The sequence below is a fragment of the Pseudoliparis swirei genome, chromosome 6 (genome assembly GCF_029220125.1).
Source record: "Pseudoliparis swirei isolate HS2019 ecotype Mariana Trench chromosome 6, NWPU_hadal_v1, whole genome shotgun sequence".
In the NCBI taxonomy this organism is placed as follows: Eukaryota; Metazoa; Chordata; class Actinopteri; order Perciformes; family Liparidae; genus Pseudoliparis; species Pseudoliparis swirei.
This window is the reverse complement of record NC_079393.1, coordinates 19,145,559-19,162,343: the sequence shown is the minus strand read 5'-3', so window position 1 is coordinate 19,162,343 and position 16,785 is coordinate 19,145,559. Positions and strand designations below refer to the sequence as shown.

The following is a 16,785-nucleotide window of genomic DNA, read 5'->3' as shown; positions in this document are numbered from 1 at the left end:
GTGTGTGTGTGTGTGTGTGCACTGGACACAGCTCAGGTGAGTCAAAGCTCTTGTTCTGTCGAGTTCGGATGGTTATGGATTAAAACAAAAACAAAGTTGGCACAGAGAAGTTGGAAAATAGAAAAGATGGATGGGTGAGGAGGAAAGGAGAATATGTTGAGCAGAGGGCCAGACCACAACGACGAATGGAGAGAGCAGATGTGTTTTTCTTACAGCCAATTGAAGAAGCATGGGGGGGGGGGGGGGGCAGCAAGGGTCCCGAACTGGATTCAAATCCAGGATGTTCGTGTACTTTATGTAATGTGCTTTAGTACTGACAAGAAGCCCAGACAATTTAGTTTTTGGAACTTTTATGAAGATTTCTAAAGTGACGTGACGACAAAATAAGAAGGAAAAAGCAGCGATTTTCAGCTGGAAACCTCAACTTGAAGTTGACAGAGAATAAAAACGACAACGAAGAACTAAAAGGAAAGAAACGCCCACTGAAACAAACTAATGATATAATGAAATGTCTAACTTTTGTGTGTGTAGGTCTGGAGGGATTACAGTACCCCATGATGAATCTAGGCAAGCGGTACATTTAAGAGCATTCAGGGTTATTCAGCATTACGTCAGAGGAGGGAAGTGTGTGTGTGCGTGTGTGTGTGTGTGTGTGTGTGTGTGTGTGTGTGCGTGTGTGTTTCTTCCACTCTCGCAAAAGCACTCGGGGTCGGTTTCAACTGCTCCAAGCTCATTTATTGCAATAAGAGCAGCCTGGCATCAGAACTGCTGATCAATATCATCACTGCTGCTCAGTCACTGCAAAGTTACACAACAGCCACTGGAGGGAGGAGAGGAGAGGAGGAGGAGGAAGATGATTTACAGGAGGATGAGAAGAATGTGGAGGACAGAGAAGGTTTGGAGTCCAAAATAAAGAGGAGGTGGTGGAGGGAAAAGCGGTCCAACACTGGAGAATACAAAAGGCCCAATTAGCCTGATCTTTATTGATGCAGTTCAAAACAACCCCCTCCCTCCCTCCCCCTCTCCACACCTCCTTTCCTCCCATTCAGTCTCAATCCTTTCCTCCTTTCTGCACTTATTCATCAGCTGCACCTCAACTTCCATTGATTTTATTGCTCCTTTTGCAGCCCCTTGATTACGCTAATTTGAGCTTTCTTGTTCCTTTCGCAATCTCCTCCCTCCCTCCCTCCCTTTCCTCCCCTTCTGTCCATAGAGCTCAATCCCTCCCCACATTCATCCTCCTGGTGCACGTTGCGCATGAATGATGAATGAACCTTAAGTTTGTGTCCGTGCATACAAATGGTGTGACAGATGCCGGGCGATGCACAGCGCCGCCAGAAGAGGAGCTCATGACCTCGTCGTCTCTTCTCTCTTCTCTCTGCCACGCTGCGAGTGACGGAGAGAACGCTTCCAGGAAACGGCCATTGCTGGCTGGAACAGCCCTGATCCCTCCACTGCCCCAGAGGCTCTCCAGGAATACATTGCACAATTAAACGCTGTACCGCAGTGCACAAACACACACACACACACACATACTGTGGCTCCAGTAACTTGAGTGCATGTAGAGGAGAGCTTCAGAGAGCAAGTTCCCCAGAACAGAGGGGCTACTGACCGCTGGCACGTGCACACACACACACTCCATGCCGCAATACCGCAAATGTGTGTATTACGCAATTATATGCACATAGGGTCTCGCTGCCAAGTACCGAGAACATACTGTTTCTCTCACCAAGACATAAATATGTTTTAGTGCACACAAGCGGAGCACAGTTAGAGTTTTATGTGAGCTGGTGCCGCAGTATGAAGGGGCATAGAATACAGTCCCATTCTGGTCTCTCAGGACACTCAGAGTTGTGTGTAGAGGACCGGGCCACATGACAGTGATGTTGGTATTTTCTCCTGGCTGGCCCCAAAGGCAAATGCGTGTTGAGTTTGGTTGTTTCGGCGCTCTGCACCCATTCAGTATTATCTTTCTATATACAAACAGATTTGGTTTCTATTCCAACTCATGGGAATTAAATGCAACCATGCACTGAACATTACTTTGTCATTTTGAGACAGTAAAGCTGAGCAATAGAATTTGAAAAAAAACTATCTAATTTGAAAAAGTATAAACAAAAACTAAAACAGAAAATGCACATGGTAATAAGGAGCCACAGTGAAGACACTATGGTCATGATGAAATAATTACTCCATATTAGTCTATAGATTCAGGACTGTTGGTCAATTACATGTCTCACCATTTTAAAGCGCAAACAAATAATTGATAATGAAAATATCACATATTTTTTGGTGTTGTTGCAGAATTTGCATTTAAGGATCCCAAAGAGAAAAAAATGACATTTTCTTGGCTGATTAGAGTATTTTTCTACCTCAATGTCCTTAGGTCAGGCTACTATCGGGTCAGCAAAATAAGTGAATAAATTAAATGTAATTCCTAGATTTGACAATTATGGCTTTTTTTCTCTTATGTAATTTGCACAAAGAAACAAATCTGAATTCTCTAAAACTGGTCAAATAATGTAATGTGTGTCCACCATTCTGCAGACCCATCCTGATATGGGGAAATGCTGATGATGGCGGGACAATGACGCCACCTACTGCCCGCCAAAAATAATCACCCCCACTTCCTCACCCCTCTCTGGGGCTGACGTGCCATACGAGTCATGGTGGACCTGAGGAAGAGGAGTGGTGAGAGAAAGGCAACAGGCGTCCACGGATGTCCCGTTGACTGGTATGCAGTCTGCTATCGCCGGCATGTGAATAAAGGCGTTGCACCTGAGATGGAGGGAGGAGGTGAAGATAGAAGATTACGATTTGAAAAAGACATGGGAAGAAAGGAGGATGGAAAGCAACGCTGACGCCCCAGTGACGTCTGGTAGTGCTGGTGTGTGAAAGACACCTGGGATGCTTAATGAATGGAGGGAGACGAGGAGAAAAGAAGCCTGACACGGAAACCGCGAGGACGAGTTGAGCAGCCGCGTAGGACCCCGAGAGGAGAAACACATTTAAGAGCTTCTTGTTCCTCAAAGCACACCGGCAGAGAGGACAAATACATCTCATTCATCTATAGATAGACATACACCACCAGTGTTCCTGTAGCATTCAATGACTGCAGTGTGCAACCACGAAGAACTATAAAAATGTCCCTCTTAACTTCACATGAACATATTTCATATGTATTCAAAATAATAAAATAAAAAAGAGACTGTGCCTGAGCACAGAGAAGAACGGAACTATTGATCTCGGTGTCGGCCTCTAGCTGGTGGTGGACTAGTCTTACTGGCACAGTAAGAGCCCGGTGCACACAGGGAAGGCCTGTAAGCCGTGATTATGCAACAACCAGATCTGGTGTCATGCTCAGTGGATCTCTTTCGCCCGCTCTCATCCGTCCCCGTTCTCTTCTTCCACACTCTTGTATCGACATGCCACAAAGCAACTCTCTGCTACATAGTCTCCTTTTAGATTATTTTTGCTTCCCGTTTTCTCCTCACACAGGACACGTGAACTGGACATGTGCTGCCCTCTTGTGGTAAAAGAAAGACACTACATCCACTTTCTGTTTAAAGCAAATCATCAGTTCTCCCTAAAAAAGTAGGACTGTCTGCACGATAGTGAACATTTAGGGGGGGGGGGGGGGTCCTTGTTCCTCTTTTACAGTCCACACAAGGCTCCAAAGCACCCCAGGGTATGTAAGCTCAAGGACATTTCAATAACTTTAAAGGTATTTTCTATTTAGCGTCGTTTATTAGTCCCCATTAGCTTGCTCTAAGCAGAATCAAGCACCCACAGGCGACGTCTCACACATTCCCTCGGATGGATTCATCTCACCAGACGTGACAGAGAGAGTGCTTTGAGCACACGGAGCGTCTCCGAATTTAATATTCCTTAAGTCCATGCATACTGTCATGAGTGTGCACCACTGCAAAAACCAGTGGTTACTCCAGCTGATATGTGCAGTGTGTGTGTGTGTGTGTGTTTGAAGGTGTCTGTTATGCACCCTCTGGGCAGTCTCTCTGAAGCGACCGCCGACCTCTAACCCCTGTGACCACAGCTGCTCACCTCAGCTGTTAGAGATGCACTTCAGATAGATAACCAGCTCCACTTAAGGTCGAGCTGTAATACGGGGCAAGAGGAAGTAAACATGGCACGGTCTGCTGCTCGGAGCAAAATAGAGAATGAGAACAATAAATAATTGATGCGAGTGTTTTAAGTTATTGCCGTGCATAGAATAAGGAAACCGGAAATCTGATTCCTGTGTTTGTATCATTCTCGTTGTTGACTGCAAATCAAAGCGGCACATGGCATGACATCACAGACATTTCCCAGAGGCCACTTCACTTAACTGTCGAATTAAAACATTTGAAAAACGGCACACGGGCTGATTACCAGTTTCAGGCCGTGCAGCTGCACAGAGCCAGAGTGGTCGTCTCAGGCAGAGGGCGGGACACGCCGACGTTTAGACAGAGGAGAGCGAAAGCCTCTCTGAAATGCTGAGTGACGGACGCCCGCACGGGGACGGCAGCACTTCCTGTGTTTGCTCATGTCGCCGTTTGCTTTTCAGCGCATTGCGTGACGACGACTTCCTACGAGCTCACACTCCCGACAGGCAGAACAACAAAAAGGGGAGGAGGAAAGGAGGGCAGGTTACAGCACATGGGTGAGGCTGAGCGGGAGATAAAAGGGACCACACACACACACACACACTAGCCAAACACGAGGCCATATGCAAACAGAGGCACGGATACAGGTGTACATGAGGACACACACACATCATGAAAGAGTCCCTACTGCCAGTGGTTACATGCAATCCTCCGGGATTATGAGAAACGTACCATCTGTGTCTGCCCCCCCTGAGCGCCACATGAACTCAGCACAGCGGACCACAACCCCTGACCTCCTGTTCCTCCGCGAGAGGAAGCGGATGTGGGGAGTGCGTCTCCGTTCTCATTGTCGCTCACTCTGCGCACGAAGCAAGCCGACGCGCCCTCTGAAAAGGGCCGAGGACGGAACAGCTTACAGAGCGGATATCCAGCCCACCGGTCTGTGCACATATAGCCTCGTCCGGAGCCAGACGTAGACCTTCGCGATTTCTATCGGCGCCCCTTTGACAAACCCTGGCTTTTGAAGTGGTCAGGGAGGTCAGAATGACTTTGTTAGAGGAAACGTGATGATTAAAGGGGCTTTGAGACCACACACACACACCCACACACACACATCTATAACAGGCAGCCTGCGTACCTTTACCTGGGGTGTGGTTTTTTTGAATGAAAGACGCACATTAAGTTGCATTAAACGAGCTAGCTTTTTTTAGAGCTCGAAGCCGACTGGAGAAGGAAGCTCTGATCACAGTGAGAGGAAGGCCCTCCTTCCTTCCACAGGCTTCCTGGAATACATTGCCTTCACTCCTCATAACACCCCGTGTTTACGGCTACTCTAAAGAGCTGCTGCCTTTGTAACGCAGCTCCTAATGCTGCCAGGCTGTTTGGCTCGGCGTTTCTCACAAGCCAGCCGGCCGGGAGACCACCGGTGCTTTGAAGGGCGGTTTGAGAAAGGTCCCGTTTAGCAGGTCCACGGCTGAAAGCCCAAAACAGAGGAGAAAAGCCCAGTGGTGAGACACCGGGCCGGACGGCTGTGTGCCAGGCCTTGACGGGCTTTTAATGAAGTACAGTGTGTATACGTGTGTGTGTGTGAACAGGTCCATACACGGACAAAGCATGTTCCCCAGTCAATCAAACACATCCGTTTTCACACTCGCTTCATAAGGGAGTATCGGAAGCCTTTTCGGGGTCAACTCCTCTGATGTGTGTGTGTGTGTGTGTGTTGCATTTGTGTGTGTTATTTTCAGCATTGAGCTGCTCTCTGCCTCACATGTGGGAGCTCCAGTCAGCAGCTCCCATACGATGACCCTAACCCAGCACCGGAAATCAGACGACCTTGAACCCCAGCTCCCTCCGCCTTCCTCCATGCCGAGTCAAACTCTTCCCTCAAAGGCATCTCCTTCCTCACCCACTTCCTTTTTTGTATTTTTTATGATGATGCGAGCAGCAGCGGGCTCGTGACACGCTCACAAACTCACACATTCACATTTAGCCGTCCACACACTAGATCTGTGGACGTAGAGGCGCTGATGTTGCATCAGAATAGAAAGCAGAGGAAGTAACAGCTGCCGTGGTTTTAACACTCGGACCAAACAAGACATCATAAACCACATCCGAGGGCTTTAGAAACATATAATGGGTTTAGATGGGATGTATTGAAGAAATATTAACAAATAATGGCTCATAAGGGAATGAGGAAAGTAGTGACTGAATCCACCCGTCTACTAAATCCGTTGTCAAACTGCCGCCGCTGTGGATCTGGGTGATTTGCATCAACCACAGCGGGTGTCCTCTTCCTTTCAAGATCCTCCCACATCAGAGCTACACCCTGCATCTCTGGTCACATGCTGTCCTCTCCTTTCCACTCGCCTGTCTGTCCGTCATGGTGGCAGGAAGTTGTTTGGAGGATATGGGCCGATCGGCGCCATACGGCCGACACGTATGGCTGCCGGTCCCCGCCTGTCAGCTATTAAGCCTCCGCTATCTCGCCGTCTCCCTCTAAACTTACTGGCTGCGTCGTTGTGGTTTTATTTCTCAACTCGACTGCATCCACATGTGCTCTGTGAATGTGATTAAACATGTACAGATATAGTGCTTGTGTCTCTTGTGTGTGTGTGTGTGTGTTGCTCAACCTCAGACTTTTAATTGCATGCTTTCTCTTCTGTAATCTCTCGTTTAAACCTGTCCTACAAACCTCACACGACACACCTCACCCCGCCCTGCTCATGCATTACAGGGATCAGGAACACTCGATACCTTTTCACTTCCCGGTTCCTTCATTGGCAGGTGAAGCCGTCGGATCAAGTCGTTCTATTTGGCTTTTGTTTAAATCTCTTTCCTGGCACAGGATTATTCTTTGGAGCTGCTGCACCCCTCAATGGCCGTGTGGAGAGCGCTTACTGGGATGTTTATTTGTAGTGTTGATGACCTGGGAATTAACCTCCCCCCCCTCATGCATGTATGTATTGCTAATCTCTCAAAAGCCAGAGCATCGGCGTCACCTCAAAAAGATCCGTCAAGGAAACTTGAATCACACGAACGAGCCACAAAGTGGAACATCAGTACAACTCATCATGCGCTCTCGTCCACTTCCTCCCACTCTGCACACATTCGACCTTCTGCACACCAATATGTTGAAAAGGGTAAATGAGGCAATCAGGATGCACACCCTCCATGACATCATTCTTACATCCTGTCCAACGCTGCTGCACAGGAAGTTCACCATGGGAAAAAGGTCAAGAGCGGAGTACAGTAGGATGTCTTCGGGTTTCACAGCCATCGCGTTCAGTGCGAGGGCTCACGCCACTATCTCCTCCCCCTCCTCCTTTCCTTCCCCCTCGGATATTCTCAGCATGGGCTCCTGAGCAGCTACTGTAATCCCGTTTAGAGCGAGGGTATCCCCGGCACAGAGCTGACCCATAGACCACCAACACGCTCGTACACAAACACGCAATAATGCACACATACAGCCAGGGGGAAGGGGATAGGAGGGGCGGGGGGGTTGTTGATTAAAGGGGATGAAGAAAAATAGCGGGATGCATGAGAAAGAAGAAAGTTTGAGGGGCAAAAAAAAATGAGGCGAAGGAGGAGCACAGGCCCGAGTACCAAGATGAACCCGTGAGTGCTTTTAAAGTGTGTGTGTGTGTGTGTGTGTGTACTCGGCTTGCCTTGCCTGATGCAACGCAGAGATCTCTAATCCAATTACAGCTCAGACCAGCCTGGCCTCACACACCAAGGACAAACCGAGCGAGTTTACACCGACGCCGGCGGCCCGCGCAGACCGAGCGGCTCGCCGCTCAGCCGAAGCCTCGCCCGAGGGTGCTGACCACATCCTAGGTGGAGAATAAATGAAACCAGAATCAAACGCTTTCTCCTGCGAGACAAATTAGGCCTCTCATCTCACCGGTTGAACGGGGAAATATACACTGAACATCTTGGTTTTTGAAGTCGAGGGAATGGAACCAACGAACAGAAGGCCTGCGCCGCATGTTCTCCCTGTCTCTCCTTCCGGTGGCCTTCCCTCCCTCTCTGACCTGCACACGGCTCCAAACTCCATTTCTCTCGGTCCCCGGCGTTAAATCTCCCTTAATGTCCTCTCTTGCAGCCCTCTGCCGTTTCTAATCTCGCTCTCTGACCCACATCGCCTCTTCGCATTCATCTCCACATCTCCGCCATCGCCTCGCGTCACTATCTGTTCCCTCCTTCCATCGCTCTTAAAGCCGCACTTCCTATATTCTCCTGCTGCTCTTCTCTTCATCAGCTGCTCCTCCTCCCCTTCTCCCCAATTCTCTGTTCTTTCTCTCTTTAATAATGTGCACTTCTCCATTCCTCCATCTTCCCTTCAGTCCCTCTCCACATCGCATGCGGCCTCAGACGGGGCGGTCATGTTGTCGTCATGTTGGTCCGTTCCTGAGACGCCTGAAAAGCTTCTGCTCAGATTTGAGTGAAATCTGGCGAAATGACACACGGTGCGATTGGATCGAGAAGACGGAAGACCCCTCGGAAAGAAATATTTACGCTTTTATGGAGGCGTATTTTGCTTTGCGTAAATAAACAAGCAGATTTGCCGATCGTGGGGACGATCAATAGGTCGGCCGCCACACTGCGGCTCTGTGGGATGGTGAAATATAATGACACGGATATCTCACACTCTTCTGATTGCTCTGGAAACCAGCGTGTAAACTAATTGATTATCTATCCAAAGAAGGAGAAGAAGAAAGGATAGGAGTACATGTCATTTATAGCCAGAACTGCATCCGAAATATTGCAACCAGTCCTGAAACAAATGCAACCGCCTGTCCTGCCGTGTGTTCCTCGTGGGAACACCCACCCTCCTGCTGCGGGGGGGTTACTACTTATTATAGCTGACCTTAAGACGGCTCTAGCGGGCAGCGCGCCATGATTATGACTCTCTCCGACAGAGCAGTAGCTGCACGCAGGCCAGTCCGAGAGATAGATGGGGGAGTGAGAGTAGCCGATTAGTCACGCCTGCGTCTCCTCTTGCCCCCGTCTGTCCACTCGATGTCAGGGCCAGTTGTTTGCGCAGGGCAGGGCTGCCCAGAGCGTTATGACAGAGGAAGCACAGTCACAGCACGGTGGCCCTGCCAAGTGAAACACAGGAAACACACACACCAGCGTGGCCGAGGTGAGCAACGTGAAAAGAGTCACGTACAAAATCTGCAGATCAACGAATCTGAACATTGCGAAATGCAGCCGGCTGTTGGAGCTCTGGAGCCGGGCGGGGCCCGTTGGCGTGGGCGGAGAAGCTTCACAGGCACAGCCAGCCGTCAGGTGGAGAGCTGGGTTGCATTTGCAGCTTCTCGATCCATCACAGTGTGAAGTTGCACCGCCCTCGCCGGCTTCTGAAGCCTGGGGGAGGACGACATACCAGAACACGCACACACGAACTTTCAATAATACTGATTGCATTCACTACCCCCCTCCCCCCATCCCACGCCTGCTTTTCACCCCCAGACGACGGGCTGTGCGGGCGGCTGCTAGTCGAGCGCTGCTATGTCTCCGCTGTACTCTCCGGGCATAGTCGGGGTCATCCACCCTTTCTTGTAATTCAAATAAATAAATATATCATCATCATCATCACCTTTGCTCAAAACATACCTGGCGTAAAGGGGGGAAGAAAAAAAGAAAAGAAAAAAACTGCAGAGATTTCACCTCTAGTGCTCGATACAGACGCGTTTGCATTCGGGTTCTTCAATTATCCACTCATGAATATTTAAGGAAAGGTAAACTGCCGAGTCATTCCGGTGTCACATTCATTTCTGGGCCTCTCCGTGCCTCGGGGGTATGGAGGACTCAAAATGACTTAAGTATAAATAAATGCATGCATAAATACAAGAATAAATGAATAAATGCTTAAATAAATGTATAAATAAATAAATAAATGCTTAAATAAATGTATAAATAAATAAATACAAGAATAAATGTATAAATACAGAAATAAATACAGCAATTAATATATATAAGTTATAACTCAACAGGACATCATTAAATAAATGTATTATATTCAAATGAGCTGGGCGGTCCCAACCTCATTGTTGAACAGGATTGGTCAAGTCTTATTATGCATTCTTGTCTGTACATTCTAAATACTACTGTTGAGTCACGGAATGATATGACGGAGATTTGAGGTCCTGCTCGTGGGACCAGTGAGCTCGGCGGTCAGCAGCTGTGTGGCCGCCGAGAGAGCCTGATCTGGGCAGGACTTTTGAAAATGCTCCTGGCTCTTGACGCTCCGTAGCGGCTAAACATGAGATAGATAACGTTACGTCAATTTGACTGACGGCGTTGTATATTATTTATATCGTTATTAGTAGCCTACGCCAAACAACAGTGAACTTATTTTACAGTGAATAATTTAGTAAATTCATGCTCAAGAAGACCTAGGCGTCCCCCGAGAGTCTGACCCCAAAACCAGACAGACAGAGTCGGACCGCCCCAGCTCATTTGAATATACGGACACGAAAATGTCACACATAAATAAATGAAATTTAAGCATTTATTTATTTATTCTAAGCGGAGGGGAGCACAAGGAAGTAGAGCGGCGTCTCAAGACACACCAGGAGTGTGTTTGAAAGCCTGTGTGTGTGTGTGTGTGTGTGTTCTTGTCCCCGGGCTATTCGCCACCTGAAAAAGGCATTCAATAGAGCCTTTATATCTCCCTCAACGGTGCAGCACTGCGTCGTCAGGCCTGGAGGCCTTAAGAAAAAAGAAGGGGGAAAAAAAAGGTACTCAGACCTCTTCTCCAAACGCCAGCTCGTTGAAAAAGCGCTCCGCAACATGATGCAACGTTTTATACGTTATAACCGACTCAAGTGGCTTTTCGTCAGTGGAGGGAAGCTAACAGCACCCCCCCCACCCCACCTCCCTGTGTCGACTGCACTTCTCTCTGGTGTGCTGGAGCTGCTCGTCGTGGTCGTTCAACCACTTGCTCTCGGTGTCGCCTTCCTGTGAAGCAGGAAGTCACCGACACCTCTGCACTATGACAGCAGAGCTTCAACGGTGTGCCGAACAACCCGCAGCGCACTTTTTTTGGGGGAGTTGCTCTGGTGTGCTACCGGGGAGCTGATGTCAGGGACGGGCACTGAGGATGTGTCGGTTCAGACTCCGCCCCCTGCAGCTCTGCTTTCCACCGATTCCCTTCCCCAAACCGTACGATACAGCTTGTCCAGTGTCGCCCTGCATATAGACTTTCCTCCGCCTACACGCTCGGCTCCGAACACAGAGAACCTTTCTGGGGAGTAAACAAACCGACTAGCCCTCTCGTCATCCAGCCGGTCGCCCAGCTCGTGGTGGAATAGCCCGACGCATGCGGCTTGGCCTCAGGCCCCGCTCCATTACAGCGGGGCAGTGCTGATCGGAAACGGCGGCACATTAACCAACGAGGAGAGAAATATGTTTGGAACACTTTTAATTTTTGCTATTAAATATTCTAGGTGCAATGACTCCTGCCGTTTCTAATATTTTCTCTACCTTATCAGTAAATGGAGGTGGATGTACACCTGTCTGACACCCTTCAATCATTTAAAAAAATAGTTTTCTTGATCATTGAGGGATACAAACTTATTTGGGGGAAACTTGGGCTCTGAAGCTCCGGCCTAAACCACCACTCAACTCCAGTATTTGCACGTGAAACTTAAAACTGCGTCTGAACAAGTCATGCTACGAGCAGCATCAGTCAAAAGAAGTCCCCTTCGCAAAAACAACCGATATGAAACGCGGGTGTAACTTTTCCTCGGGCTTCGGTGCTGTGGACTGCCGACGTGTGCCGAGATACTGGGCTAACTGCCACCTGCAACACGAGTCCACTTTGTAAAACAAAAGTGCCACAAAAGGATTGGCTGGCTTACGTGGTCTTAAAAGGTATTGGCCTGGGTGTGAAGCCGTAAAGCAACTTCAGCCCCAGATGCAATTAATCGATTCTTCATAGAAAGAGATTCCCACTGTGGGATCTGACGCCCGGAGAGCCGAGTGAAGAGGTCTTCACTGCAACAGAAACAAGCAAGCCAGGGGCCCAGGGGCTATAAACCGTCCTCGGGTCAGCCCCAACAACAGAACAGCGTACCAGGGAAACATGACAGGAATAAAAACAGCAGAGTCAGCATCCGTGCCCGTCGAGACCACGCGACACGGTGACGCCGTTGGCTCGTAGCTATTCTCGAGCGGGCGACTGCTTTGAGATGATGTCTGCTCATCGGTCGCAGCGCATTGTGTGTGTGTGTGTGTGTGTGTGTGTGTGTGGTGGAGATGTAAGTCAGGCAGTGGGGTTGCAATGTGCACAGCAGATATACAGTCAGAAGAAAATAGTTCTCACACATTCAGGGTCAGAAGTAAACTAGCACCACCCAAAATGCTCCCACAGAATCCCTCATGCTTGGGTTCAGCACAGTATGGAGACACATTTGTAGGATGTTTTTTTTATTTTTAAGAATTACTTTGAATAACTTCTGTGGACCATTTCACTTGAATACGGCTGCTGGGGATCGAGAGGCAGAGCCACCGTCCTTCCTGACAGACATGGAGGAGCAACGTGTTTTTCATCATCTGCAAACTCACATTTAAAGTGTTCTGACAATCTCAATGTTTGGCGCGTCGAGGGCCACTAAACATGACAGGACCCCGGAGCCTCATCGGCGCCAGCCGGACACATACAAGTGGACACATTCAAAACCAGGAGCGGCTCCCTGTGCTCGGCGCAGTTCTTTCGCAGCCGTGAGCCACGGCGAACTAGACGGACGTCGACCGCTGAGCGGAAGTTCAGTCTAGAAGTGGTTCTCGTAGATTCCACTTCTCTTTCTGCCACAACAGCGATCACTGACGCCGTCTCTCTCATTAACTCTCGGTAGACGCCGGAGCAGCGCCTGGTTCAAAGGCGCTTGAACACTTTCCAGCACAGAGCTCGTAGTTCCCGAGACGACCCGGCATCCGACTAAAATGACCCGCAAAATGCGAGGAAACAGCAAGCGGGCCTTTATGAGACAGGACTCTTTCATACTATGACTTGCATTGCTGCAATGATGCAGGAGGATAATGACGCCTATGCACCATTACGTCCCAGGTGAGCGCCAGTAAGTGTTGCCTTCATTAAAGCCGACTGAAGTGGCGCTCCTCTCAGCTGCTGGGGTTTTCCGTTCTCCCGCTCTTGGTTCAGCGTTACCAATCAATCACCCAAAAGAGAGAGGATTAAACATCTGTCAAAGCCGGCCCACCCAGCAGCAAAAGACACATTTAGGCGTCGCGCATCTCTCCAGTGGTTCAACTCCGATTCAGAACGGATGAGGTCATTGGGCTCGGCCAAAAATAAATACGGGTATACCCTGAATTTAGTTCGCAGACACATTGTTGCTGACATATAAATGCGCACACATGACTGATACACACCATTGTTGAGGTGTGAGGTGGCGCCTCCCTGCTGAGGCCACAGGAAAATAATTTCATTAGTAGGCCATCATCTGCTATAGACCTCCATTTGATTCCCTGTGGAGCTTCATCCTTCCCATCAACTACTCCACCCCTTCCCCCACCTGCTAATTTCCTCCATTTCTCTCCCTAATCAACCACTCCATCAAAAGCATTCAGATCCCCTTCCTCCAGCAGTCTCCCCTCCTCCACCCCTTTATCGCTCCTGCCTTTGCCCTCATCAGTCTCTCCCACTTCATTCATCACGCTTCCTCCTTTCCTTTCTCTCCTCTACACTTCTCTCCCCAAATCAGCTGCTTTCACAACCATCTCTCATTCTTCCATCATCCCCTCCCCTCCATCGGTACTGGCTGTGGCGAGGGTCTGAAATTCAGAATGACGGCACGCTTGGTTAACTCATTCATGGACTCCACTCCGTCAGTGACGCACGACGCCCGCTCGCTTCGGATGCATTCGGCTCACATGTTCATCTCACCCGCATCAACACAGTCGACACGGTGCAGGTTTAAAATGAAGGAACACACACGCTGTCAGCCTGCAGTTATGCCATTAGACCTGCTTAGTGGCGATAGGTAACACATACATAGAGCTGACCACTGATATCACATTGTAGAAGCCAAACTTAATTTGTCATGAATAAATGAATTCTAGTTTATAGTTTCTGGGTGACGTCAATTAAATAAATAAAAAAGTTGTCAATCCACAAAAAACGATTCAGTATCTTACATCGAGTCAGTGGGAATGAATACATCCAATAAACGACTTAAATGCGAGCGAACACAGGAAGACATCGGCCCTCTCGTTTACACGCATGTGGTTCTCCTTCTCGTTCTTACCCTCCAACGCCGAGACAAAACTGGGTGTTGCTTTTGAATTCCTAAAAGATCACTCAGCAAACCAGTTTGGTCTGGCAGGGCCAAAAATATCATTATTTCATGGGAGTGACTGGGGGAGGGCGGGGAGGTTATGACCTATAAACCACATATACAACCAAGAGAACCGTTGAAACAGGTCCATGCAAGAAACGGTTAAAAAAAACCAGGAAAACCATGTCAGGAGGAAGACGTGGCGTGAAGAAAATAAAAAATAAAGCTTTCAGAGAGGATTCTTTTTGGTTTCAACTACACAATGCAATATTATGTCAGTAATTTGGATGACACCGAGAAAAGTTATCATGTGTTTTGGGTATTTTTTTATACATATCTATCTCACAGGCTTGGATGAAATTTGTGCCCGCCCTGAAATATATATATATTTTTAAGAGTGTTTATGAAAATAAATGGTGGAGATTTTGTGTCAGGCAAATATGAGGAGGACAGAGGTAAACATATATAACTAGTTATAACTGAGAATGTTAAAAGGTTTTCTAGGTGACAATAAGTTGGTGTCTTCTTCTCTTTTCCAGATATGCTGCTAACTAGCAGACGGAGCAGTTGGACCCGAGGTAGTTCACACGCACCGTGGTTGGGGATATAGAGCGGCAGCATCGTTATCTCCAAGCCAAAATGTTATGATGTGAAGAAACACCCATGATAACACGCCTCCACCCTTCCTCGGCCCCAGTCTACTCGCGAAGTGCTGCGGCCAGCCTCACAGTGCAAGTCTGGATGTTATCCCTTTTTAGAAAGATATCCGATTCCACTGTGATCGCAAACTAAGCATTACAGGTGGAATACCCATGAGCATGAGTTGATGTGGAAAAGAACCCACTAGCATGTGAGTTTAATCGAGTCTCTTCTTAACTTACTCACGAACATGACTGACCAGACAATCTGGTGAATTTTAAGTTTGCATATAAGTAATTCCAACACTCACGTGACCGTGGCCTTGACCTGTAGCTATAAAACAGGTGTAAGACTGAGGCAGGTGCATCTCACTCGGTAGTCTACCCATTACTCCAGATTATTAAGCCAAAAACTAACTGACAAATCAGCACCATCAACTTGTGTCAGGTGCCACCTGCTCCATCACAGCTGCAGTAATGAGCACCTCGCCTGAATGACAACCATCTAAATTTTGTGTTTCAGTGCCACCGACCAACCTCCCCGTGTTTATTCATCTTTCTCCAAGGTACCCATCTCACAAGTGTGTGAGACCTCCATCCTCCATCAATGAGCTCGTCGTCACCCCAAAAGCCTCGGTTCCGTCCCTTCAAGCAGCCCATGAGGTACCGCTGAGTTCGCGCGACCGGTGGCAGCGGGTCCCGCACCTTGCACGGGGAAAACCGCCGCGTTAGCAGGACTGACACCGTTCGCCCCTTTCTGTATTAATCATTCCTATAAATAGACCCCCCGTGCAACGAACTGGCCTCCACACACAAATACACTCACGACCTATTCTGGGCACTGCCGCCGGCGGCTGCGGGCCACCGAGCCGCCGGCGGCACGCCGCCCGGCCCCGGGTGACGCTCGGCCGGGTGACGCTCGGCCGGGTGACGCTCGCTGCGGGATGAGACCGTTACCAGCGTTGCTACCAGAGCTAGCATCGCGGAGCTAACCTAAGCTAGGCGACGTGCTACCCGCTTTGCGGCTCCACTAATGCGTGTAAATGGACGTGTAACAGCCACCGGGACGACAGTGCACCTGTCTGCTGCTTCGCTCCGGTGGTGACTGCCACCGGGCGGCGCATTTGTAGCCGGCGTTAGAAAGACTGCGCAGTTGCCCCGGCAGGAGGAGGGCAAGCTGGCTAGGCACATTAGCGGTAGGCACTCACCCCATTAACCAATCCATGGCGCTGTTTGGAGCTAGCTCAGCTAACGTTAGCGGAGCAAGGGATGAATCCACCAGGAGCTGGAGGCGACCCCCTAGTTTATCCGGCCACCACCCTCGCTGCCCCGGCTGCCTGGCCCGCGAGTCCCGCCGCTCTCCCTCCGGTGCGGCTCGTGTCTCTCCCAGCTGCCGGTTTCCTGGTCGGTCGAACACAAAACGCCGCGTAAACTTTGAGCGATTGTCCTTGTTTTGATCCCTCAGCTGGCTCGGATCATGAAGCGGCGGTGACACGGTCCGATCAGCCTGCTAGCTGGTAGCGGGAGCGCAGCGCTGAGTGACTTTGAGCAGGAAGCGGAGGAGAGCAGGGCAGCGGGTTAGGGGTCCGCCTGGAGTTGCGGTGGCGCCGAGAGCTTGCCTGTTGGGATGCCGCCGGTCAACGCGGTAATCTCTGTCATGGAAGCCTTGTATGGCCACCGTGCTAGCTGACAGCCTGAACCTCCACTGGAGCCGCTGCTGCAATTCTGAGCGAAGTCTAAATC

The 16,785-nt window shown here is 49.3% G+C and overlaps 1 protein-coding gene across 1 annotated transcript in view; it reads right to left on the bottom strand.

Annotated features, from left to right (window-relative positions):
• Positions 1–16,785, bottom strand: part of mob2a (MOB kinase activator 2a) — a 49,077-nt gene extending 32,292 nt beyond the window's left edge. Inside the window, exon 1 of the mRNA XM_056416849.1 lies at positions 16,251–16,785. Coding sequence (XP_056272824.1) covers positions 16,251–16,267 — 17 coding nt within the window. The 5' untranslated portion in view covers positions 16,268–16,785. The remainder of the gene's footprint in view (positions 1–16,250) is intronic.